At 45.0% G+C, this 25,215-nt stretch overlaps 1 protein-coding gene across 1 annotated transcript in view; it reads left to right on the top strand.

Annotated features, from left to right (window-relative positions):
* The first annotated feature begins 3,178 nt into the window (after positions 1–3,178).
* Positions 3,179–25,215, top strand: part of LOC109884938 (collagen alpha-1(XIV) chain) — a 235,565-nt gene continuing 213,528 nt past the window's right edge. Inside the window, 3 exon segments of the mRNA XM_031811818.1 lie at positions 3,179–3,520; positions 8,743–8,861; positions 16,531–16,647. Of these exon segments, the coding sequence (XP_031667678.1) occupies positions 8,771–8,861; positions 16,531–16,647 (208 nt within the window). The 5' untranslated portion in view covers positions 3,179–3,520; positions 8,743–8,770.

The following is a 25,215-nucleotide window of genomic DNA, read 5'->3' as shown; positions in this document are numbered from 1 at the left end:
TCATGTCTTGTGTGTAGAGAACCCAGGAGATATATAAGGAATCATGTCTGATGTGTAGAGGACCCAGGAGATATATAAGGAATCATGTCTTGTGTGTAGAGAACCCAGGAGATATATAAGGAATCATGTCTGATCTGTAGAGGACCCAGGAGATATATAAGGAATCATGTCTTGTGTGTAGAGAACCCAGGAGATATATAAGGAATCATGTCTGATGTGTAGAGGACCCAGGAGATATATAAGGAATCATGTCTGATGTGTAGAGAACCCAGGAGATATATAAGGAATCATGTCTGATGTGTAGAGGACCCAGGAGATATATAAGGAATCATGTCTTGTGTGTAGAGGACCCAGGAGATATATAAGGAATCATGTCTTGTGTGTAGAGAACCCAGGAGATATATAAGGAATCATGTCTTGTGTGTAGAGAACCCAGGAGATATATAAGGAATCATGTCTGATGTGTAGAGGACCCAGGAGATATATAAGGAATCATGTCTTGTGTGTAGAGGACCCAGGAGATATATAAGGAATCATGTCTGATGTGTAGAGGACCCAGGAGATATATAAGGAATCATGTCTTGTGTGTAGAGAACCCAGGAGATATATAAGGAATCATGTCTTGTGTGTAGAGGACCCAGGAGAGATTGAGAGCCTAGTATCTGTCAGTGCAGGGCTTGAATATGGCAGACAGACCGACATGTTGTTCAGACAGTGCAGGTCTTGAATATGGCAGACAGAGAGACCTGTTGTTCAGACAGTGCAGGGCTTGAATATGGCAGACAGAGAGACCTGTTGTAGAACAGGCCAGGACAAACTTCACACAGATTCTTTCAAACCTCAAACGCTCCAGTTCTGTTTGAAGCTACCTAGCTGTGATTACTGCTCTGTTTTCTACTATGGTGGTCGACTGGTTGTGTTCCCAGTTTAGTACAAGTTGGATGAGACCCTGCAACTGTACATGTCATTGTTATCTGAAGGAAATAAGGCTGTTACAACACAACTGGTATCCAATACACACATACACAATGGGAACGTTCATGGGGGACTGACTGGATATAGGGGAAATATCTGTTATTGTCCACTATAAAGTTGAGAATACTTGATATGGTAGCCCCGCCCTCTCTCTCTCTCTCTCTCTCTCTCTTTATCTCTCTCTCACTTTCTCTCTCTCTCTCTCTCTCTCTCTCTCTCTGTCTCTCTCTGTCTCTGTCTCTCTCTGTCTCTCTCTCTCTCTCTCTCTCCCTCTCTCTCTCTCTGTCTCTCTCTGTCTCTCTCTCTCCCTCTCTCTCTCTCTCTGTCTCTCTCTCTCTCTCTCTCTCTCTCTCTCTCTCAATTAAATGTAAAGGGCTTTATTGGCATGGGAAACATATGTTAACATTGCCAAAGCATGTGACATAGATAAACAAAAGTGAAATAAACCATTTAAAAAAATGAACAATAGACAGTCACAGTCACAACAGTTCCAAAGGAATAGAGACATTTCAAATGTCCTATTATGTCAATGTACAGTCGTTGTGGGTCTGAGGGATCTGAGGGAAATATGTCTCTCTAATATGGTCATACATTTGGCAGGAAGTTAGGAAGTTCAGCTCAGTTTTCACCTCATTTTGTGGGCAGTGAGCACATAGCCTGTCTTCTCTTGAGAGCCATGTCTGTCTACAGCGGCCTATCTCAATAGCAAGGCTATGCTCACTGAGTCTGTACATAGAGCTTTCCTTAATTCTGGGTCAGTCACAGTGGTCAGGTATTCTGCCACTGTGTTCTCTCTGTTTAGGGTCAGTCACAGTGGTCAGGTATTCTGTCACTGTGTTCTCTCTGTTTAGGGTCAGTCACAGTGGACAGGTATTCTGCCACTGTGTACTCTCTGTTTAGGGTCAGTCACAGTGGACAGGTATTCTGCCACTGTGTACTCTCTGTTTAGGGTCAGTCACAGTGGACAGGTATTCTGCCACTGTGTACTCTCTGTTTAGGGTCAGTCACAGTGGACAGGTATTCTGCCACTGTGTACTCTCTGTTTAGGGTCAGTCACAGTGGACAGGTATTCTGCCACTGTGTACTCTCTGTTTAGGGTCAGTCACAGTGGACAGGTATTCTGCCACTGTGTACTCTCTGTTTAGGGTCAGTCACAGTGGTCAGGTATTCTGCCACTGTGTACTCTCTGTTTAGGGTCAGTCACAGTGGTCAGGTATTCTGCCACTGTGTATTCTCTGTTTAGGGCCAAATAGCATTCTAGTTTGCTCTGTTTTTTTTGTAAATTCTTTCCAATGCGTCAAGTAATTATCTTTTAGTTTTCTCGTGATTTGGGTGGGTCTAATTGTCCCCCCCCCCCCCGCACCCCCACACAGACAATCCATATATTCAGCAGCATCTCATTGCAGTGTGATAGTGTTGAAAGGAACTGATTCCTACCCAGCAGCCATTGGATGCTCCCAGCCTAGTCAAAGACAGGTGAGATGACATCATTGGGACTGTCATAGCATCTGGTTTCTGTCTCTCTCTGAGAGCAAGGATCTGGGTTTCCCTCTCTCTGGGAGGGGCTGGCTGGGAAGGGAGAGGTGCTAGGAGGACAGACAGACCAGAATAGTGCACTATATAGGGAAACGGGTGCTCTTTTGGTTCTGATCAAACGTAGTGCACTATATAGGGAAAAGGGTGCTCTTTTGGTTCTGATCACACGTGCACTATATAGGGAATAGGGTGCCATTTGGGATGGTCTATGGATGATGGATGGGAGGTTTGTGGGGAAAGAGGATGAGGGGCATTGGTCGCTACGGTACACCTGGTGTGGAGTGGAGTTTATTCCAGAACCGCAATGCTGCACAATTCACTATTACCCACGTTTCAAATTCCGCTGTCCCAAAAGACAAGTCAACTAAAATAAGGCACTATTCCTAGGGAATTTGCAAATGTTCATTCGATATTACGCAACAGCCATTCAAGGAACAACTTAGCGTAGATGTATGTTTAAATGTATAGTCCCTCGGTGCGTTCACAGCCTCAGAGCACCAGAGAGCGCGCAACAGAATGTGCCGAAGCACCTGCTCAGATTCCACAATTCCAATCCAGTCGGTGTCAGACATCACAATGCCATGAAAACTAACGATAGAGCTAAATGACCATTTCCTGAGTGTTAAAACCTACATTCAGTTACAAGTCGTTTACTTGACAAGTCCTGTCGAGGCAAAGTGCCTGAGGGTTTTTGTCGAATTCCACCCTCCCGTTTCGCTCCCGTCCTCCTGTTCAGCAGCAATTGGTCGATTTTTTTCTCCCTTTCCCCCCCGTCAGTCCACAGGATGAAATGAGGTGAAGGAAGGAAGGAGAGAGAGAAGTAGAGGGGGATGAATAGCCGAAGGGATGGGTGAATAACGACGCAAGAAACACCCACCCCCAGTTTTAGTCTGGACTGACTGACGGAATAGTTGACTGAGAGAGGCTGAAACAAACCAGGGAGACAGACATACACTCTGGGGATTGAGAGGATCCGTGGGAAATAGGAGCGTTTAGGATTTGATGACTTGTGAGTTATGGATTGCTATTTCATTAATTCAGTATGGAATTTGTTTTGTTTCGAGTGCTTAGCCTATATTTATTATGGTCATTTACACGCTCTCAAAGGCAATCAATTGGATAGGTTGACTTGATCAAATATACTGATAAATTACCAAATTAATTGTAAACGAATTGAAAGTTCTAGAATGTAACTAAACTTGTGGGCAATCTTCTCATCAGTTTCCTGTCGGGTGCACAAGTTAACAATTAACTTTTGAAGTAGGCACTGTGAGAGTTGCACAACTGGAGTAATTTAAGCCATTCAAATGTTTTTTTGTGTGCCTATAAATCAAGTCAGAAATATTTGTTTATGTATTATTAACTATCATTATTATGGTCTTCGTGGAATGTTATTGTAAATACAAAAAAACAACGAAATATTTCTATTTTCCGGTTGTTTCCAGGGCGACAAGATGCGTTTTGTCCCTATCGCATATTCTATTGACGTGTAGGCTACATACTTCAGATTGATGAGGTTTCTTTTGATTGGACTGCGTTTAGGGATTACTACTTCACGAGTTTCATCAGCAGTTTCAGCTTTCAAATTGAATGTGCTGATTCGTGTATACTTCCTCTTTTGAAGAATAATTGGCCATAAGGGTTTACAAGTAGGGGAGAAAAAAAACATCCAATGTTTGTCAGCAAATAGTTCCTTCCCATAGGACACAAACTGGTTGAATCAACGCCGTTTCCACGTCATTTAAACAACAATAAACAAACGCGATGAAATTGAAACAAAGTGGGAACCTGTCATGGAACTGTAAAACAACAACGTAATTTTTTCACCGACCGTTTAACCTAAATCTAATGACAATATATTTATTGGGTTTTGGTTCAATTGTATTGCATAAGTATAGCAAATAATGGTTTTGAAGAAAACATTTTATGCTTTTGCTTGTATAAAATAGTTTAAATGTCTAAATGATATCTCTGTCATGAAGTCAATGTCCAGGTTTAGTTTGATGGACACAGATACCAGGATTAAAATGTACAGTATCTCTGTATATAAAGACACATTTTGACACGTTATTCACTTATGTCCAGGGATGTTGATTGGAAATCTATTTTCATCATCAATGCTGTTTGAGTATGATGAATGCATTGAATATAGTCATAGAACAAAAATGTACACAAGTGAGTAAAGCTGGTCATTTTCAGCCTACTGCAGTAGTCCTATGTGGCAGTATTGTACTAGCTTCCTCCATTCCTGTGCTGCGGTTACAATCTGCCTGTCTAGTCAAAGCCTTAATGATGAGTGACAGACAAGTTGAGCTCTGCTTGTTCTCAATGTCAACAATGGCACTCAGGAAATGTTCTCTTGTGCCTGTCTGTCAAAATGTAACAAAGTCCTCTACTGTTCTGTTTCCAACTTCCCATTCTGAAAGTGACTCTCATCTTTCCCCTTTTCCCCTCACTCCCTTCTGCCTGCCCCCACTTGAGACTGGCTGGGCCTCGACACTGAAAAAGCCCGATAGCTATGGACGTCTGTTACTACTCAATGCTGGTCTCTCTCTCTCTCTCTCTCTCAATTTAAATTTTCAATTTAAGAGGCTTTATTGGCATGGGAAACATATGTTACCATTGCCAAAGCAAGTAAACACTCACTCTCATATACTCTCTCTCTCTCTCTCTCGCTCTCTCTCTCTCATTCTGTGTCTCTGTGTCCTCCTCTCTCTCTCTCTCTCATTCTGTGTCCTCTCTCTCTCTCATTCTGTGTCCTTCCTTCCCTCTCTCTCTCTCTCTCTCTCTCTCTCTCTCTCTCTCTCTCTCTCTCTCTCTCTCTCTCTCTCATTCTGTCCCTCTCTCTCTCTCTCTCTCTCTCTCTCTCTCTCTCTCTCTCTCTCTCATTCTGTCCTTCTCTCTCTCTCTCTCTCTCTCTCTCTCTCTCTCTCTCTCTCTCTCTCTCTCTCTCTCTCTCTCATTCGGTGTCCTTCTCCCTCTCTCTCTCTCTCTCTCTCTCTCTCTCTCTCTCTCAATTCAATTCAATTCAATTCAATTCAAGGGGCTTTATTGGCATGGGAAACATGTATTAACATTGCCAAAGCAAGTGAGGTAGATAATATACAAAAGTGAAACAAACAATAAAAATTAACAGTAAACACACATACAGAAGTTTCAAAACAATAAAGGCATTACAAATGTCATATTATATATATATACAGTGTTGTAACAATGTACAAATGGTTAAAGTACACAAGGGAAAATAAATAAGCATAAATATGGGTTGTATTTACAATGGTGTTTGTTCTTCACTGGTTGCCCTTTTCTTGTGGCAACAGGTCACACATCTTACTGCTGTGATGGCACACTGTGGAATTTCACACAGTAGATATGGGAGTTTATCAAAATTGGATTTGTTTTTGAATTCTTTGTGTAATCTGAGGGAAATATGTCTCTCTAATATGGTCATACATTGGGCAGGAGGTTAGGAAGTGCAGCTCAGTTTCCACCTCATTTTGTGGGCAGTGAGCACATAGCCTGTCTTCTCTTGAGAGCCATGTCTGTCTACGGCGGCCTTTCTCAATAGCAAGGCTATGCTCACTAAGTCTGTACATAGTCAAAGCTTTCCTTAAGTTTGGGTCAGTCACAGTGGACAGGTATTCTGCTGCTGTGTACTCTCTGTGTAGGGTCAGTCACAGTGGTCAGGTATTCTGCCGCTGTGTACTCTCTGTTTAGGGTCAGTCACAGTGGTCAGGTATTCTGCCGCTGTGTACTCTCTGTTTAGGGTCAAATAGCGTTCTAGTTTGTTCTGTTTTTTTGGTTAATTCTTTCCAATGTGTCAAGTAATTATCTTTTTGTTTTCTCATGATTTGGTTGGGTCTAATTGTGCTTCTGTCCTGGGGCTCTGTGGGGTGTGTTTGTGAACAGAGCCCCAGGACCAGCTTCCTTAGGGGACTCTTCTCCAGGTTCATCTCTCTGTAGATGATGGTTTTGTTATGGAAGGTTTGGGAATCGCTTCCTTTTAGGTGGTTGTAAAATTTAACGTCTATGTTGTACACTGAGGATATTTTTGCAGAATTCTGCATGCAGAGTCTCAATTTGGTGTTTGTCCCATTTTGTGAATTCTTGGTTGGTGAGCGGACCCCAGACCTCACAACCATAAAGGGCAATGGGCTCTATGACTGATTCAAGTATTTTTAGCCAAATCCTAATTGGTATGTTGAAATGTATGTTCCTTTTGATGGCATAGAAGGCCCTTCTTGCCTTGTCTCTCAGATCGTTCACAGCTTTGTGGAAGTTACCTGTGGCGCTGATGTTTAGGCCAAGGTATGTATAGTTTTTTGTGTGCTCTAGGGCAACAATATCTAGATGGAATTTGTATTTGTGGTCCTGGCGACTGGACCTTTTTTGGAACACCATTATTTTGGTCTTACTGAGATTTACTGTCAGGGCCCAGGTCTGACAGAATCTGTGCAGAAGATCTAGGTGCTGCTGTAGGCCCTCCTTGGTTGGTGACAGAAGCACCAGATCATCAGCAAACAGTAGACATTTGACTTCGGATTCTAGCAGGGGGAGGCCGGGTGCTGCAGAGTTTTCTAGTGCCCGCGCCAATTCGTTGATATATATGTTGGAAGAGGGTGGGGCTTAAGCTGCATCCCTGTCTCAACCCACGACCCTGTGTGAAGAAATGTGTGTGTTTTTTGCCAATTTTAACCTCACACTTGTTGTTTGTGTACATGGATTTTATAATGTTGTATGTTTTACCCCCAACACCACTTTCCATCAATTTGTATAGCAGACCCTCATGCCAAATTGAGTCAAAGTTTTTTTTTAAATCAACAAAGAGAGAGAAGACTTTGCCTTTGTTTTGGTTTGTTTGATTGTCAATTAGGGTCTGCAGGGTGAATACATGGTCTGTTGTACGGTAATTTGGTAAAAAAACAATTTGACATTTGCTCATTACATTGTTTTCATTGAGGAAATGTACGAGTCTGCTGTTAATGATAATGCAGAGGATTTTCCCAAGGTTACTGTTGACGCATATTCCACGGTAGTTATTGGGGTCAAATTTGTCTCCACTTTTGTGGATTGGGGTGATCAGTCCTTGGTTCCAAATATTGGGGAAGATGCCAGAGCTAAGGATGGAGTTTTAGTATAGCCAATTGGAATTTGTTGTCTGTATATTTGATCATTTCATTAAGGTTACCATCACCACAGGCCTTTTTGGGTTGGAGAGTTTTTATTTTGTCCTGTAACTCATTCAAGGTAATTGGAGAATCCAGTGGGTTCTCTCTCTCTCTCTCATTCTGTGTCCTTCTCTCTCTCTCTCTCTCTCTCTCTCTCTCTCTCTCTCTCTCTCTCTCTCTCTCTGTCTCTCTCTCTCATCACTATTCCTAAAACCTCTTTCTAGCGCTCTCCAAAGCCCACAGCTGTGGCAGTCAGGCAGTGTTAAATAGTCTGTATTTTTCTCCCTCTCCCCGCTAGGTGCAGAAGGAGCATCACAGTTGTAAGGATGCTGATTTAAGGGGCTTTATTGGCATGGGAAACATATGTTACCATTGCCAAAGCAAGTAAACACTCTCATACTCTCTCTCTCTCTCTCTCTCTCTCTCTCTCTCTCATTCTGTCCCTCTGTCCTCTCTCTCTCTCTCTCATTCTGTCCTTCTCTCTCTCTCTCTCTCTCTCTCTCTCTCTCTCTCTCTCTCTCTCTCTCATTCTGTCCTTCTCTCTCTCTCTCTCTCTCTCTCTCTCATTCTGTCCTTCTCTCTCTCTCTCTCTCTCTGTCTCTCTCTCTCTCTCTCTCTCTCTCTCTCTCTCTCTCTCTCTCTCTCTCTATTCTGTCCTTCTCTCTCTCTCTCTCTCTCTCTCTCTCTCTCTCTCTCTCTCTCTGTCTCTCTCTCTCTCTCTCTCTCTCTCTCTCTCATTCTGTCCCTCTGTCCTCTCTCTCTCTCTCTCATTCTGTCCTTCTCTCTCTCTCTCTCTCTCTCTCTCTCTCTCTCTCCCCTCTCTCTCTCTCTCTCTCTCATTCTGTCCTTCTCTCTCTCTCTCTCTCTCTCTCTCTCTCTCTCTCTCTCATTCTGTCCTTCTCTCTCTCTCTCTCTCTCTCTCTGTCTCTCTCTCTCTCTCTCTCTCTCTCTCTCTCTCTCTCATCACTATTCCTAAAACCTCTTTCTAGCGCTCTCCAAAGCCCACTGCTGTGGCAGTCAGGCAGCATTAAATAGTCAGTATTTTTCTCCCTCTTCCCGCTAGGTGCAGAAGGAGCATCACAGTTGTAAGGATGCTGATTGTAGGACTCCCAATAAGGACGTGGTGTCCTCTGCTCTTCCTGGTGTTGGCTGTACATTTCCCAGCCCCTGCCCAGGGTCAAGGTAAGGGCTACACTGTGACTGGATGATTACCCAAATGCTTCCTTTGGTCGTCTCCTCTGTCAGTTCCTCTTTTGATGTGCAGTTTGGTCCCATTTCATTCCGTCTCTAACTGTACGTGGACGTGACATTTCCACCCCCACACCATGTCTTTGTTTTACATTCAAATAATACAATTTGATTTTTGTTTTGTGTTTGTCATGCTTTTTTTTTGTAAAGAATATTATTTGGGTGTAATCATATACATTTTTTACATGGAGCATAAACCCCAGCCTTATAATGAGATATAAAGGCCCAGTCACAGAAGCACATCTGATTGCTATCATGCTTAGCTGGGCTGCCGACTTGATGTCCCCAAGATGATTGTTTAATCAGTCATCTATCATGCAACAACCTTCACCTGTGGTCAATGGAAGAACCCTGTGGAGGGGGTCTCGTTTGGTCTGGTCTCGTCTGCTCTGGTCTCGTTTGGTCTGGTCTGGTCTGCTCTGGTCTCGTTTGGTCTGGTCTTGTCTGCTCTGGTCTTGGAGACAAACTGGGTTTAAATTCTATTCACAATTATTTCAAATACTTGTTTTATCTGCACTTGATTGAGCCTGCCTGGTTTAATTGGGCAATAGAATAATCTCAAAATGGCAAACCCTCAAACCCATCTGGCACTCTAGGCAGACTCAGTCAACCCCCCCCTCCCCCTCCCCAAATAGTTAAAAGATGTTGAATAGTATGTGAACCCAGGTCTGCTGTGAGCGGATTGGAAAGGGAGAACATTCAGGATCCTATCTGAGGGGGGGGGGGGGGGGGGGGGGTCATATGAAAACGTCCTCCAGGGACACATCAACATTTAATTGGCCTGTCTGTGTGCTGCTTGGATGCAGCTCAGCTCAGCATTCCATCCAGGCCTTGGAGTGAAAAGATCCCAAATGACACCCTATTCCCTATGTAGTGCACTACTTTTAACCAGGACCCATAGGGCTCATCGGGCTCTGGTCAAAAGTAGTGCACTATATAGGGAATAGGGTCCCCATAGGGCTCTGGTCAAAAGTAGTGCACTATATAGGGAATAGGGTTCCATAGGGCTCTGGTCTAAATTAGTGCACTATATAGGGAATAAGGTGCCATTCGGTAGAGTGTGGAGAGTGTGGACTGGTGTGGAGCTGACCTGGGTTCATCTGGTGTGGGAGTGGAGGCTCTGTGGACTGGTGTGGAGCTGACCTGGGTTCATCTGGTGTGGGAGTGGAGGCTCTGTGGACTGGTGTGGAGCTGACCTGGGTTAATCTGGTGTGGGAGTGGAGGCTCTGTGGACTGGTGTGGAGCAGACCTGGGTTCATCTGGTGTGGGAGTGGAGGCTCTGTGGACTGGTGTGGAGCTGACCTGGGTTCATCTGGTGTGGGAGTGGAGGCTCTGTGGACTGGTGTGGAGCAGACCTGGGTTCGATTAGTATTTGTTTTCTTTTCAAATGCCTGGAAAGTTCAGATAAGTTTGCCTGGCGCAGTGGAACCAATGGGACAGTCCCAACTCCTGACAGTGTCATCCCTGTCCATCTGGCAGTCCAGGCAGGCTCAATCAAACCATTAACAAATACTATTTGAACCCAGGTCTGGTGTGAAGAGGGGGATTTCTGGCTCCTGTCTGTGGAGGGTGTATATATAATGTTTATCTGGTCTGCACGTCTCTCCCCCACGGCTACTGACTCCTGTCTGTGGAGGGTGTATATATAATGTTTATCTGGTCTGCACGTCTCTCCCCCACGGCTACTGACTCCTGTCTGTGGAGGGTGTATATATAATGTGTATCTGGTCTGCACGTCTCTCCCCCACGGCTACTGACTCCTGTCTGTGGAGGGTGTATATATAATGTTTATCTGGTCTGCACGTCTCTCCCCCACGGCTACTGACTCCTGTCTGTGGAGGGTGTATATATAATGTATATCTGGTCTGCACGTCTCTCCCCCACGGCTACTGACTCCTGTCTGTGGAGGGTGTATATATAATATATATCTGGTCTGCACGTCTCTCCCCCACGGCTACTGACTCCTGTCTGTGGAGGGTGTATATATAATGTTTATCTGGTCTGCACGTCTCTCCCCCACGGCTCTCTGCTCGGGTCAAGCTAGGCCACTTACCATTTCCTGTATATATAATACACTGGGAGTTCCATTTGTTTTTAAAAAAGAAGTGATTTTAGGTTATTTCAACCCCCAGTCACCACTGTCTTCCGTCTCCTATTGTAGTGGACACTGGACACAACTAGCTGCTACAACCTGTAACAGAGAACCTCTTTATCTGTCTCTGGTCACCACAGTGTGTTGTCTGGTCAGGCTCTGGGGTCAGTGACATGCTGTTTCATATGACAGAGTCCTTCACTAATGATTCCCTATTGATTCCATGTCTGTCTGTATGGGTCAGCTCCGTGCTGTACTCCAAATGGCATCAGATTAGCTTTTAGTTACCTAATTAGGAAAAAACACGGTGTTTCATTTGAGCATGTTAAAATGTAGATTGGTGAATTTGTATGTGTAGGGAGAGATTCTGATGAGAGTGTCAGAAAAACAGTTCAATAAAACCAAAACAGATGGTTGTGTTTTCATTTACCTGCAACAATTGAGTACACTCTTACAACGAGAGGTTTCAAAAGGGTTCTTCTGCTGTCCCCATAGGAGGACCCTTTTGAGTTCCAGGTAGAACCCTTTTGGTTTTTTGAGACAAGATAGTAGCTACTAAACAATTGGATACCACGAAATGGGGGAGAAAAGGGGAAGGGAAAAAAAGGGTTGTTCGGCTATCCCCATAGGAGAACCCTTTTGGTTCCAGGTAAACCTTTTGAGGTTCCATGCAGAACCCTTTTTTTTCCTTCCCCTTTTCTCCCCCATTTCATGGTGTCCAATTGTTGTAGTAGCTACTATCTTGTCTCATCGCTACAACTCCTGTATGGGCTCGGGAGAGACAAAGGTTGAAAGTCATGCGTCCTCCGATAAACAACCCAACCTAGCCACACTGCTTCTTAAAACGGCGTGCATCCAACCCGGAAGCCAGCCGCACCAATGTGTCGGAGGATACACCGTGCACCTGGCGACCTGGTTAGCGTGCACTGCGCCCGGCCCGCCACAGGAGTCGCTGGTGCGCGATGAGACAAGGACATCCCTACCGACCAAACCGATAGCACCTTTTTTTCTAGGAATGTAGAGTGTCATAATGGCCTGTGTTGTTAATGCTACTGTGTTCATGTTCATTTTAAATCCATGTCTGGGGTTTCATTTAGGCCTGGATGAGTAGAATGAGGAACATATTGACATTCTATGTAAACCTGATTCACATTATCCAAAGAACTCTTGGTCAATATCTCTTCTCTAATCCCCACGTTTGTGGTATTTAACATGACAGTACTCTTAACCAACTTTGACTGAACGGCACCGAATGTATACTGCAGCCTCATTCTCCACATGTTGTGATGGAGGACTAGCAGAACAGAGTCTTAAAATTTAAATACCCTCAGCAGGGATTACCATGCTGGTAACAGATAAATGTTCAAAAAAGATGAAGCTAGGCCTTAGTCAGGTAGGTGAGCAGCGTGCCGAGAGAGGGAAGACAGACAGACAGACATACAGACATACAGACACACAGACAGGTAAAGGGCTCAGAGGATTCAGGGGTAAGTGCTATCTGCCACAACAGAAGAGAGGGGTGAGAGGAGAGAGGGGTGAGAGGAGAGAGGGATGAGAGGAGAGGGATGAGAGATGAGAGAGGGATGAGAGGAGAGAGGGATGAGAGGAGAGGGATGAGGAGAGAGGGGTGAGAGGGATGAGGAGGAGAGAAGGATGAGGAGAGATGAGAGGGGTGAGAGGAAGGGATGAGAGGAGAGGAGAGATAAAACCACTTGAAAGGGCTGCTTGTTTTTGTACTGTTGTCTGTTCTAATGTATATTGTAATGTAACTGTCATGGAGTCACTTTGTGTTTAATCATTGAGAGGTGAGAGAATGGTAGGGAACAGGTGGAGTAATGACATGCTGATAGTCAAGGGTGGATAATGACATGCTGATAGTCAAGGGTGGATAATGACATGCTGATAGTCAAGGGTGGATAATGACATGCTGATAGCCAAGGGGGAGTAATGACCTGCTGATAGCCAAGGGTGAGTAATGACATGCTGATAGCCAAGGGTGAATAATGACATGCTGATAGCCAAGGGTGAATAATGACATGCTGATAGTCAAGGGGTAATAATGACATGCTGATAGCCAAGGAGATAATAATGACATGCTGATAGCCAAGGAGATAATAATGACATGCTGATAGCCAAGGGGGTAATAATGACATGCTGATAGTCAAGGGTGAATAATGACATGCTGATAGCCAAGGGTGAATAATGACATGCTGATAGCCAAGGGTGAGTAATGACATGCTGATAGCCAAGGGTGAATAATGACATGCTGATAGCCAAGGGTGAATAATGACATGCTGATAGTCAAGGGGTAATAATGACATGCTGATAGCCAAGGGTGAATAATGACATGCTGATAGCCAAGGGTGAATAATGACATGCTGATAGCCAAGGGTGAACAATGACATGCTGATAGCCAAGGGTGAATAATGACATGCTGATAGCCAAGGGTGGAGTAATGACATGCTGATAGCCAAGGGTGAATAATGACATGCTGATAGCCAAGGGTGAATAATGACATGCTGATAGCCAAGGGTGAATAATGACATGCTGATAGCCATGGGTGGATAATGAGATGCTGATAACCAAGGGTGGAGTAATGAAATGCATCACATCATGAAGGAATCCTACAGCTACTGTATTCTTCTGTGGAATCCTCGACTCACAATAGTGTTCCATTGTTCCTCTCGGAATCCTCCACACCCTCGTCCTCACACAGAGCAAATGGACGTATGTGTTCCTATACATTATTCAGATCTCATGTACAGCTGAGTCAGGCTGACAGATGCTCCCATACACTCGAGGGGAAGGGGGGGGGGGGGGGGGGTGATCTACCAGAGGGTTGCTGGCATCAATATCTCAGGTGCCACATACTGCCGATGTTCCCTTGACAGGAACATAACCCCTGCTTCAGTCTCTCCGACGTTACGTGTGTATATCAGCTGGTTGACAAAAGCAGAAGACTAATGTCTATCTGGACTAATAAACATCCTGTCCTCCGTCAACTCAATTCATGTGCAGTGAGTCAGACAATACAAATGGAAAGTACTTAAAGGTGGCAATTTGTGAATTTGTAGCTACTTCTGGCAAGGCAGTTGGTGTTAAATACCTCACATTATATTCACATCTAGTATCCAGTCATTATTTAATTGTCTTTTCTGTTTCCCAGGTGGTTTTAAATACCTCACATTATATTCAGGTTTATAGGAGATGTTTACTGAACACAGAAACAACCCCCAGATGAGTTCCTATCAGGTTTATAGGAGATATTTACTGAACACAGAAACAACCCCCAGATGAGTTCCTATCAGGTTTATAGGAGATATTTACTGAACACTGAAACAACCCCAAGATGAGTTCCTATCAGGTTTATAGGAGATATTTACTGAACACACAAACAACCCCCAGATGAGTTCCTATCAGGTTTATAGGAGATATTTACTGAACACTGAAACAACCCCCAGATGAGTTCCTATCAGGTTTATAGGAGATATTTACTGAACACTGAAACAACCCCAAGATGAGTTCCTATCAGGTTTATAGGAGATATTTACTGAACACACAAACAACCCCCAGATGAGGTCCTATCAGGTTAGTGATCATATACATTTATTTTACCTTTATATAATTCATATATATATATATATTATATATATATTTATTTCTCTAACCTAAAAGTTTCCCTTTATTCTTCATCATTTATTTAAAGCTTATGCCAGATTGTATATAACTTTACATGCCCATATTCTTCCTTATAAACAGCTTCAAGTCCCTATATGGTAGATACTGTAGTATATTCATAGATTTATAGGCATGTAAAGATTACATTGCTACCCATTCTTCTACTTGCGAGGAGGAACAAACACCACTGTGTTTGTTGGCCTGGGCATTGAGCCTTGTCTTCTCAACTTCTCAGTGTCTTCTCAACTTCTCCTTGTCTTCTCAACTTCTCAGTGTCTTCTCAACTTCTCATTGTCTTCTCAACTTCTCCTTGTCTTCTCAACTTCTCCTTGTCTTATCGTCTTCTCATTGTATTCTCATCTTCTCATTCTATTCTCATCTTCTCATTCTATTCTCATCTTCTCAACTTCTCATTGTCTTCTCAACTTCTCAACTCAAAAGGTGACAATGTGGTAGTGCTGTTCTGGTGACTAGTTTGTAGTTCAACTAACATAGAATGTAGACCAAGTAAATGTTGAAAGTGCTATGCAACAACCTTATAAATAGTTTTGCGTCAATCTCAGATCGTAGTATTTCACCATACTACTGAAACGTCGTCTGTCCATAGCTGGAGAAAAAAAGAGTACCACTTTACATTTGGTTGTTCTTATTGGCTAGAAGAAACACCATGCTGTTACATGGTACTAAACAGTAAGAGCAGCTTCATGTAAAGAAATAAAGTCACATTCTCTTCCTCATAGCAGCCTGCGTATAGAAACCGCATATAGCATCAATATCTAGCTATAGCCTAGCTGCGCTAACGTAATCCTAAGAGAATGTCTTCCACTGACTGTTCTTTCCATCGGGACAGCAGGTGAATATCTAGCTATAGCCTAGCTGCGCTAACGTAATCCTAAGAGAATGTCTTCCACTGACTGTTCTTTCCATCGGGACGGCAGGTGAAGCTGATTGATTCTCCATCAACTGAGAGATCAAACATTTACTGACTCTTAACAGTCTGCAGCACCTGTCTTTTTGAAAGGAAATGTCGATGCCGTCATCGACTTAGAAACGCTAGCCTGGAATCCCATCTGATTTGCTCTGTTTCACGATGATTTGACATGAAACAAAGTTTATCAGTTGGGATTTCAGGCTATAAAAAAATAGTCCCCCCCCCCCCCCATCCATCCTTACTAGTTTAAAAATGGTGTCTCAAAAAGTAAGAGAATATGACTGACATTTAAGAACCCTCTTTGTCTATAACTGTTTGTTTTGCAACATGCTATTGGACAACAATATGCTATTTTACAGCAATATGTTATTTTACAGCAATATGCTATTTTACAGCAATATGTTATTTTACAGCAATATGTTATTCTACAGCAATATGTTATTTTACAGCAATATGTTATTCTACAGCAATATGTTATTCTACAACAATATGCTATTCTACAATAATATGTTATTCTACAACAATATGCTATTCTACAACAATATGTTATTCTACAACAATATGTTATCCAATAGGTTTTCCAATATGTTATTGTGTTATACCAGAATGGGTTGTCTTTGTGGACGTCTGTTCTGTGTGTGATTAACCTGGCTGATGTGTAGTACCGTAGTGGCACTAACACCTGCTGGGGATTGTATCTGCCTCCCAAATCTTACCATACTCCGTCTGTGGTCCACTACCTTCAATCAGAGTCCTATGGGCCCTGGTCAAAAGTAGTGCACTAAATAGAGAATAGGGTGCTATTTGGGACAAAGTCTGTATTCATCATATTAATCATCAATACTCAAACTGTAACTGAATGAGTCAGTATTAATGATGGGTCTATTGTTGTTCTGTTTCAGTTCCAGCTCCCAGAAGATTACGTTTTAAAGTGCTGGGTACGAGCAAATTACATGTATCCTGGAAAGAGCCGAAAGGGAATGTCGACGGCTATAGAGTTTTATACCAGAGTGAACCAGGTAAGAGTTCTAATCATCTGTCTATGCCTTTAGTTGATGTACGCATTCTACTGTATATAGTTCAGAATAGTAGAAGCTCTGTATCAGTCTGGTCCCATGCTGTATCAGTCTGGTCCCATGCTGTATCAGTCTGGTCCCATGCTGTATCAGTCTGGTTCCATGCTGTATCAGTCTGGTTCCATTCTGTATCAGTCTGGTTCCATGCTGTATCAGTCTGGTCCCATGCTGTATCAGTCTGGTCCCATGCTGTATCAGTCTGGTCCAATGCTGTATGGGCTGTATCAGTCTGGTCCCATGCTGTATCAGTCTGGTCCCATGCTGTATCAGTCTGGTCCCATGCTGTATCAGTCTGGTCCCATGCTGTATCAGTCTGGTCCCATGCTGTATCAGTCTGGTCCCATGCCTCATCAGTCTGGTCCCATGCTGTATCAGTCTGGTCCCATGCTGTATCAGTCTGGTCCCATGCTGTATCAGTCTGGTCCCATGCTGTATCAGTCTGGTCCCATGCTGTATGGGGCTGTATCAGTCTGGTCCCATGCTGTATCAGTCTGGTCCCATGCTGTATGGGCTGAATCAGTCTGGTTCCATGCTGTATCAGTCTGGTTCCATTCTGTATCTGTCTGGTCCCATGCTGTATGGGCTATATCAGTCTGGTTCCATGTTGTATCAGTCTGGTTCCATTCTGTATGGGCTTGATCAGTCTGGTTCCATGCTGTATGGGCTTGATCAGTCTGGTTCCATGCTGTATGGTCTGTATCAGTCTGGTTCCATGCTGTATCAGTCTGGTCCCATGCTGTATGGGCTGTATCAGTCTGGTCCCATGCTGTATCAGTCTGGTTCCATGCTGTATCAGTCTGGTCCCATGCTGTTTCAGTCTGGCTCCATGCTGTATCAGTCTGGTTCCATGAATTATCAGTCTGGTTCCATGAATCATCAGTCTGGTTCCATGCTGTATGGGCTATAGACAAGTCTTCTATTGCTCTGCTGCTACGTCTTCTATTCTTTTACCAACCATTCTAGTGATCAAATCAGATCAAATATTCTTGTCAAGTGTTCCGAATACAAAAGGTGTCGACCTTACGGTGAAATGCTGACTTACAGGCCCTTAACCAACAATGCAGTTCAAGAAATAGAGTTAAGAAAATATTTACCAAATAAACTCAAGTAAAAAAAAAGAAGTAACACAATAAAATAACAGTAGTGAGGCTGTATACAGGGGGTACTGGTACCGAGTCAATGTGGAGACTGTATACAGGGGGTACTGGTACCAAGTCAATGTGGAGACTATATACAGGGGGTACTGGTACCGAGTCAATGTGGAGACTGTATACAGGGGGTACTGGTACCAAGTCAATGTGGAGACTATATACAGGGGGTACTGGTACCAAGTCAATGTGGAGACTGTATACAGGGGGTACTGGTACCAAGTCAATGTGGAGACTATATACAGGGGGTACTGGTACCAAGTCAATGTGGAGACTGTATACAGGGGGTACTGGTACCAAGTCAATGTGGAGACTATATACAGGGGGTACTGGTACCAAGTCAATGTGGAGGCTGTATACAGGGGGTACTGGTACAGAGTCAATGTGGAGGCTATATACGGGGGGTACTGGTACCAAGTCAATGTGGAGACTGTATACAGGGGGTACTGGTACCAAGTCAATGTGGAGGCTATATACAGGGGGTACTGGTACCAAGTCAATGTGGAGGCTGTATACAGGGGGTACTGGTACCAAGTCAATGTGGAGGCTATATACAGGGGGTACTGGTACCAAGTCAATGTGGAGACTGTATACAGGGGGTACTGGTACCGAGTCAATGTGGAGACTGTATACAGGGGGTACTGGTACCAAGTCAATGTGGAGACTATATACAGGGGGTACTGGTACCGAGTCAATGTGGAGACTGTATACAGGGGGTACTGGTACCAAGTCAATGTGGAGACTATATACAGGGGGTACTGGTACCAAGTCAATGTGGAGACTGTATACAGGGGGTACTGGTACCAAGTCAATGTGGAGACTATATACAGGGGGTACTGGTACCAAGTCAATGTGGAGACTGTATACAGGGGGTACTGGTACCAAGTCAATGTGGAGACTATATACAGGGGGTACTGGTACCAAGTCAATGTGGAGGCTGTATACAGGGGGTACTGGTACAGAGTCAATGTGGAGGCTATATACAGGGGGTACTGGTACCAAGTCAATGTGGAGACTATATACAGGGGGTACCGGTACCGAGTCAATGTGGAGACTATATACAGGGGGTACTGGTACCGAGTCAATGTGGAGGCTATATACAGGGGGTACCGGTACCGAGTCAATGTGGAGACTATATACAGGGGGTACTGGTACCAAGTCAATGTGGAGGCTGTATACAGGGGGTACCGGTACCGAGTCAATGTGGAGGCTATATACAGGGGGTACTGGTACCAAGTCAATGTGGAGGCTATATACAGGGGGTACCGGTACAGAGTCAATGTGGAGGCTATATACAGGGGGTACCGGTACCGAGTCAATGTGGAGGCTGTATACAGGGGGTACTGGTACCGAGTCAATGTGGAGGCTATATACAGGGGGTACTGGTACCGAGTCAATGTGGAGGCTATATACAGGGGATACCTGTACAGAGTCAATGTGGAGGCTATATACAGGGGGTACTGGTACCGAGTCAATGTGGAGGCTATATACAGGGGGTACTGGTACCGAGTCAATGTGGAGGCTATATACAGGGGATACCTGTACAGAGTCAATGTGGAGGCTATATACAGGGGGTACTGGTACCGAGTCAATGTGGAGGCTATATACAGGGGGTACTGGTACCGAGTCAATGTGGAGGCTATATACAGGGGGTACTGGTACCGAGTCAATGTGGAGACTATATACAGGGGGTACCGGTACCGAGTCAATGTGGAGGCTATATACAGGGGGTACTGGTACCGAGTCAATGTGGAGGCTATATACAGGGGATACCTGTACAGAGTCAATGTGGAGGCTATATACAGGGGGTACCGGTACCGAGTCAATGTGGAGGCTATATACAGGGGGTACCAGTACCGAGTCAATGTGGAGACTATATACAGGGGGTACCAGTACCGAGTCAATGTGGAGACTATATACAGGGGGTACCAGTACCGAGTCAATGTGGAGACTATATACAGGGGGTACCGGTACCAAGTCAATGTGGAGGCTATATACAGGGAGTACTGGTACCGAGTCATGTGGAGGCTAGATACAGGTGGCACCGGTACCGAGTCAATGTGGAGGCTATATACAGGGGGTACCAGTACTGAGTCAATGTGGAGACTATATACAGGGGGTACCGGTACCGGTACCGAGTCAATGTGGAGACTATATACAGGGGGTACCAGTACCGAGTCAATGTGGAGGCTATATACAGGGGGTACCGGTACAGAGTCAATGTGGAGGCTATATACAGGGGATACCGGTACAGAGTCAATGTGGAGGCTATATACAGGGGGTACCGGTACAGAGTCAATGTGGAGGCTATATACAGGGGATACCGGTACAGAGTCAATGTGGAGGCTATATACAGGGGGTACCAGTACAGAGTCAATGTGGAGGCTATATACAGGGGGTACCAGTACAGAGTCAATGTGGAGGCTATATACAGGGGGTACCGGTACAGAGTCAATGTGGAGGCTGTATACAGAGTCAATGTGGATACTGTATACAGGGGGTCCCGGCACCGAGTCAATGTGGAGGCTATATACAGGGGGTGCCGGTACAGAGTCAATGTGGAGGCTATATACAGGGGGTACCGGTACAGAGTCAATGTGGAGGCTATATACAGGGGTACCGGTACAGAGTCAATGTAGAGTCTATATACAGGAGCTACCGGTACAGAGTCAATGTGGAGGCTATATACAGGGGGTACCGGTACATAGTCAATGTGGAGGCTATATACAGGGGGTACCGGCACCGAGTCAATGTGGAGGCTATATACAGGGGGTACCGGTACTGAGTCAATGTGGAGGCTATATACAGGGGGTACCGGTACCGAGTCAATGTGCTGGGGTACAGGTTTGTTGAGGTATGTGGTACATGTAGGTAAGAGTAAAGTGACTTTGCATAGATAATAAACAGCGAGTAGCAGCAGTGTTAAAACAAAGGGGGTGTCAATGTAAATAGTCGGGGTGATTAGTTGTTCAGCAGTCTTATGCCTTGGGGATAGCTGTCAATGAGACCTAGACTTGGTGCTCAGGCATAGCTTGCAGCGCGGTGGCAGAGAGAACCATCTATGACTTAGGTGACAGGAGTTTTTGACAATTTTTTGGGCCTTCCTCTGACAATGCCTAGTATATAAGTCCTGGATGACGGAAAGCTTGGCCCCAGTGATGTACTGGGCCGTACGCACTACCCTCTGTAGCACCTTACGGCCGGATGCTCTTGATGGTGCAGCTGTATAAATCTTCTTGAGGATCTGAGGACCCATGCCAAATCTTTTCAGTCTCCTAGGGGGGAAATATGTTGTCATGCCCTCTTCACAACTGTCTTGGTGTGTTTGGACCATGATAGTTTGTTGGAGATGTGGACACCAAGGAACTTGAAACTCTCGACCTACTCCACTACAGCCCCATTGATGTGAATGGGGGTGTGTTCGTCCCTCCATTTCCTGTTGTCCACGATCAGATCCTTTGTCTTGCTCACATTGAGGGAGAGGTTGTTGTCCGGGCAGTACACTGCCAGGTCTCTGACCTTCTCCATATAGGCTGTCTCATCGTTGAAGGTGATCAGGCCTACCAATGTTGTGTCGTCAGCAAACGTAATGATGGCGTTGGAGTCATGCTTGGCCACGCAGTCGGGGGTGAACAGGGAGTATAGCAGTGGACTAAGGACGCACTCCTGAGGGGCCTCCGTGTTAAAGATCAGCGTGGCAGATGTGTTGTTGCCTACCCTTACCACCTGGGGGTGGCCCGGGGCACAGGGACTATGGTGGTCTGCTTGAAACATGTAGGTATTACAGACTCGGTCAGGGAGAGGTTGAACATGTCAGTGAAGACACTTGGCAGTTGGTCTGCGCATGCTCTGAGTACACGTTCTGGTAATCTGTCCGGCCCTGAGGCTTGTGAATGTTGACCTGTTTAACGGTCTTACGTGATCATACAGTCGTCCAGAACAGCTGGTGCTCTCATGCATGCTTCAGTGTTGCTTGCCTCGAAGCGAGCATGAAAGGCATTTAGCTCATCTGGTAGGCTTGCGTCACGGGGCAGCTCGTGGATGAGTTTCCCTTTGTAGTCCTCAATAGTTTGCAAGCCCTGCCACATGTGACGAGTGTCAGAGCCGGTGTAGTAGGATTCAATCTTAGTATTGACGTATTGACGCTTTGCCTGTTTGATAGTTTGGGATTTCTTATAAGCGTCCAGATTACTGTCCTGCTCCTTGAAAGCGGCAGCTCTAGCCTTTAGCCCGGTGCGGATGTTGCCTGTCATCCAAGACTTCCCTAATATTAGACATCGCACCAGCTGTTATTGACAAATAGACAGACACCCCCACCCCTCGTCTTAACAGACGTAGCTGTTCTGTCCTGCCGATGCACAGAAAACTCAGCCAACTGTATATTATCCATGTCGTCGTTCAGCCACAACTGTGAAACATAAGATATTACAGTTTTTAATGTCCCGTTGGTAGGATAGTCTCGAACTGAGATCATCCAGTTTATTCTCCAGTGATTGCACGTTGGCCAATAGAACGGTTGGTAGAGGCGGGGAACCCAGTCGCTAATGATTAATGATAATGACTGAACCCAGGGTAATGATAATGACGGAACCCAGGGTAATGATAATGAATGAACCCACGGTAATGATAATGAATGAACCCAGGGTAATGATAACGAATGAACCCAGGGTAATGATAATGAATGAACCCAGGGTAATGATAATGAATGAACCCATGGTAATGATAATGAATGAACCCAGGGTAATAATAATGAATGAACACATGGTAATGATAATGAATGAACCCAGGGTAATGATAATGAATGCACATAGGGTAATGATAATGAATGAACCCAGGGTAGTGATAATGAATGAAACCAGGGTAATGATAATGAATGAACCCATGGTAATGATAATGAATGAACCCAGGGTAATGATAATGAATGAATCCAGGGTAATGATAATGAATGAACCCAGGGAAGAGTTGGCTAAACACACTGGACCACAGAAGACATGTTTAGAAAAAGGGGTTTATTTGATATTGAATGAAGTTAAACACCCCCATACAGCTGAATGAATGAATCTTGACAACTCCTATTGCCATTGAGTTGATAAGACAGCACCAACAGTTGTGGGACCCGGCTTAGAGAGTTTTAGGGAATATTTACCCTGTCTGTCTGTAAGGAAGGTCAGTGTTGTCTGACAAAGCCTGTCAGACATCTTGGATTAAACAATGAGGACAGAGATCTCACACACACACACACGCGCGCACACCGGTCCACCCTCCCCCAACCTGCTGTTCAGTGAAAAGTCATTCTGTGGTCTATTGACCAGCCCCTCTGGGGCCCCTCCCTTTGTTAAAGACACAACAAATGAATTTGACCTGATGTGTCGTTGATTGATCCTGGACATCCTCCTGGGAGATCACCTATGCGTTAGTTGCACAAATCCACTCCAGTTCTAATGTTCCACCTCGGGGAAGTCTACGGTTTCTGACTAATTAGAGATGCTGGGGTTGGTGCAGGACATGTGATTGTTTGGGTTTCAGGGCTCGATATATACACTTGTCAGATTGCCCGGGGGCAAGTGAAACAAATACTTGTACAAGCAGATTATAGATTTAAGTTGAAAAACAAAAATCACAATATCAAACAATTAGGCTACTTCAATCAGAATCAGTTCAAAGTGTCCTCTGGATGCAATGTTTTGCTCACTGTCCTCCCAATCTCTGCAGAGCGCATCGGAGTAGCATTTCTGTCGGCCTGCATTGATCGGCACGAGGGGACTTTCAATCATCTAGTTGCGAGATATGTTTTTGAGATCAAAGCGAGCTGTGTTTGCACATTTGTTGATTAATAGTTGCTAGGGAGTTATTTGCCTGTTTCTAGCAGATTTTTGGTCAGCATGGTGTGCATCACCTGGGTGTGTGGCAGTAGGACATTGAGAGAGAGAGAGAGACACTAGATAACCAGCTAATCTACACAATGTTTTGAATTGGCTAGTTAACTATGTAACTATTTGCATGTATTCATATAAAGTCCCACATCCTAAAATAACTTTCCACCAGCTCTCCTGTGGAACCACAAATGGCCAGGATGCAATTGTTACAGGGTGCACCGTTGATGAAACCAATGCTGCAGACTCTGCTTGTAAAATCGTCTCTCAAGCGCTCACAATTGGCTAGGATCGTCCTCTATTCAATAGTGACCATGAAAGTATGACAAAGTAAAACAATATTCTTAGAATAATCTAATTGGGAGACCAGGAGAGATACTGGGTGTGTAGGGTGGCCAGCCCTCCTTCTGTAGAGACCAGGAGAGATACTGGGTGTGTAGGGTGGCCAGCCCTCCTTCTGTAGAGACCAGGAGAGATACTGGGTGTGTAGGATGGCCAGCCCTCCTTCTGTAGAGACCATGAGAGATACTGGGTGTGTAGGGTGGCCAGCCCTCCTTCTGTAGAGACCAGGAGAGATACTGGGTGTGTATGGTGGCCAGCCCTTCTCCTGTAGAGACCAGGAGAGATACTGGGTGTGCAGGGTGGCCAGCCATCCTTCTGTAGAGACCAGGAGAGATACTGGGTGTGCAGGGTGGCCAGCCATCCTTCTGTAGAGACCAGGAGAGATACTGGGTGTGTAGGGTGGCCAGCCATCCTCCTGTAGAGACCAGGAGAGATACTGGGTGTGTAGGGTGGCCAGCCCTTCTCCTGTAGAGATCAGGAGAGATACTGGGTGTGTAAGGTGGCCAGCCATCCTTTCCCTGTAGAGACCAGGAGAGATACTGGGTGTGTAGGGTGGCCAGCCCTTCTCCTGTAGATACCAGGAGAGATACTGGGTGTGCAGGGTGGCCAGGAGAGACCAGGAGAGATACTGGGTGTGTAGGGTGGCCAGCCCTCCTCCTGTAGAGACCAGGAGAGATACTGGGTGTGTAGGGTGGCCAGCCCTTCTACTGTAGATACCAGGAGAGATACTGTGTGTGCAGGGTGGCCAGCCCTTCTCCTGTAGATACCAGGAGAGATACTGGGTGTGTAGGGTGGCCAGCCCTCCTCCTGTAGAGACCAGGAGAGATACTGTGTGTGCAGGGTGGCCAGCCCTTCTCCTGTAGATACCAGGAGAGATACTGGGTGTGTAGGGTGGCCAGCCCTCCTCCTGTAGAGACCAGGAGAGATACTTGGGTGTGCAGGGTGGCCAGGAGAGACCAGGAGAGATATTGGGTGTGCAGGGTGGCCAGCCCTCCTCCTGTAGAGACCAGGAGAGATACTGGGTGTGCAGGGTGGCCAGCCATCCTTCTGTAGAGACCAGGAGAGATACTGGGTGTGCAGGCTTTTACTCCAGCCCTGCTCGAACACACCACATTGTAAAACAAATCAGTTGCTCAACAGGATAAGCT

This window comes from Oncorhynchus kisutch, unplaced genomic scaffold (assembly GCF_002021735.2).
Source record: "Oncorhynchus kisutch isolate 150728-3 unplaced genomic scaffold, Okis_V2 Okis02a-Okis13b_hom, whole genome shotgun sequence".
Lineage (NCBI taxonomy): Eukaryota > Metazoa > Chordata > Actinopteri > Salmoniformes > Salmonidae > Oncorhynchus > Oncorhynchus kisutch.
Note: the sequence above shows the minus strand (reverse complement) of the source record. Positions and strands in the feature narration are given on the sequence as shown.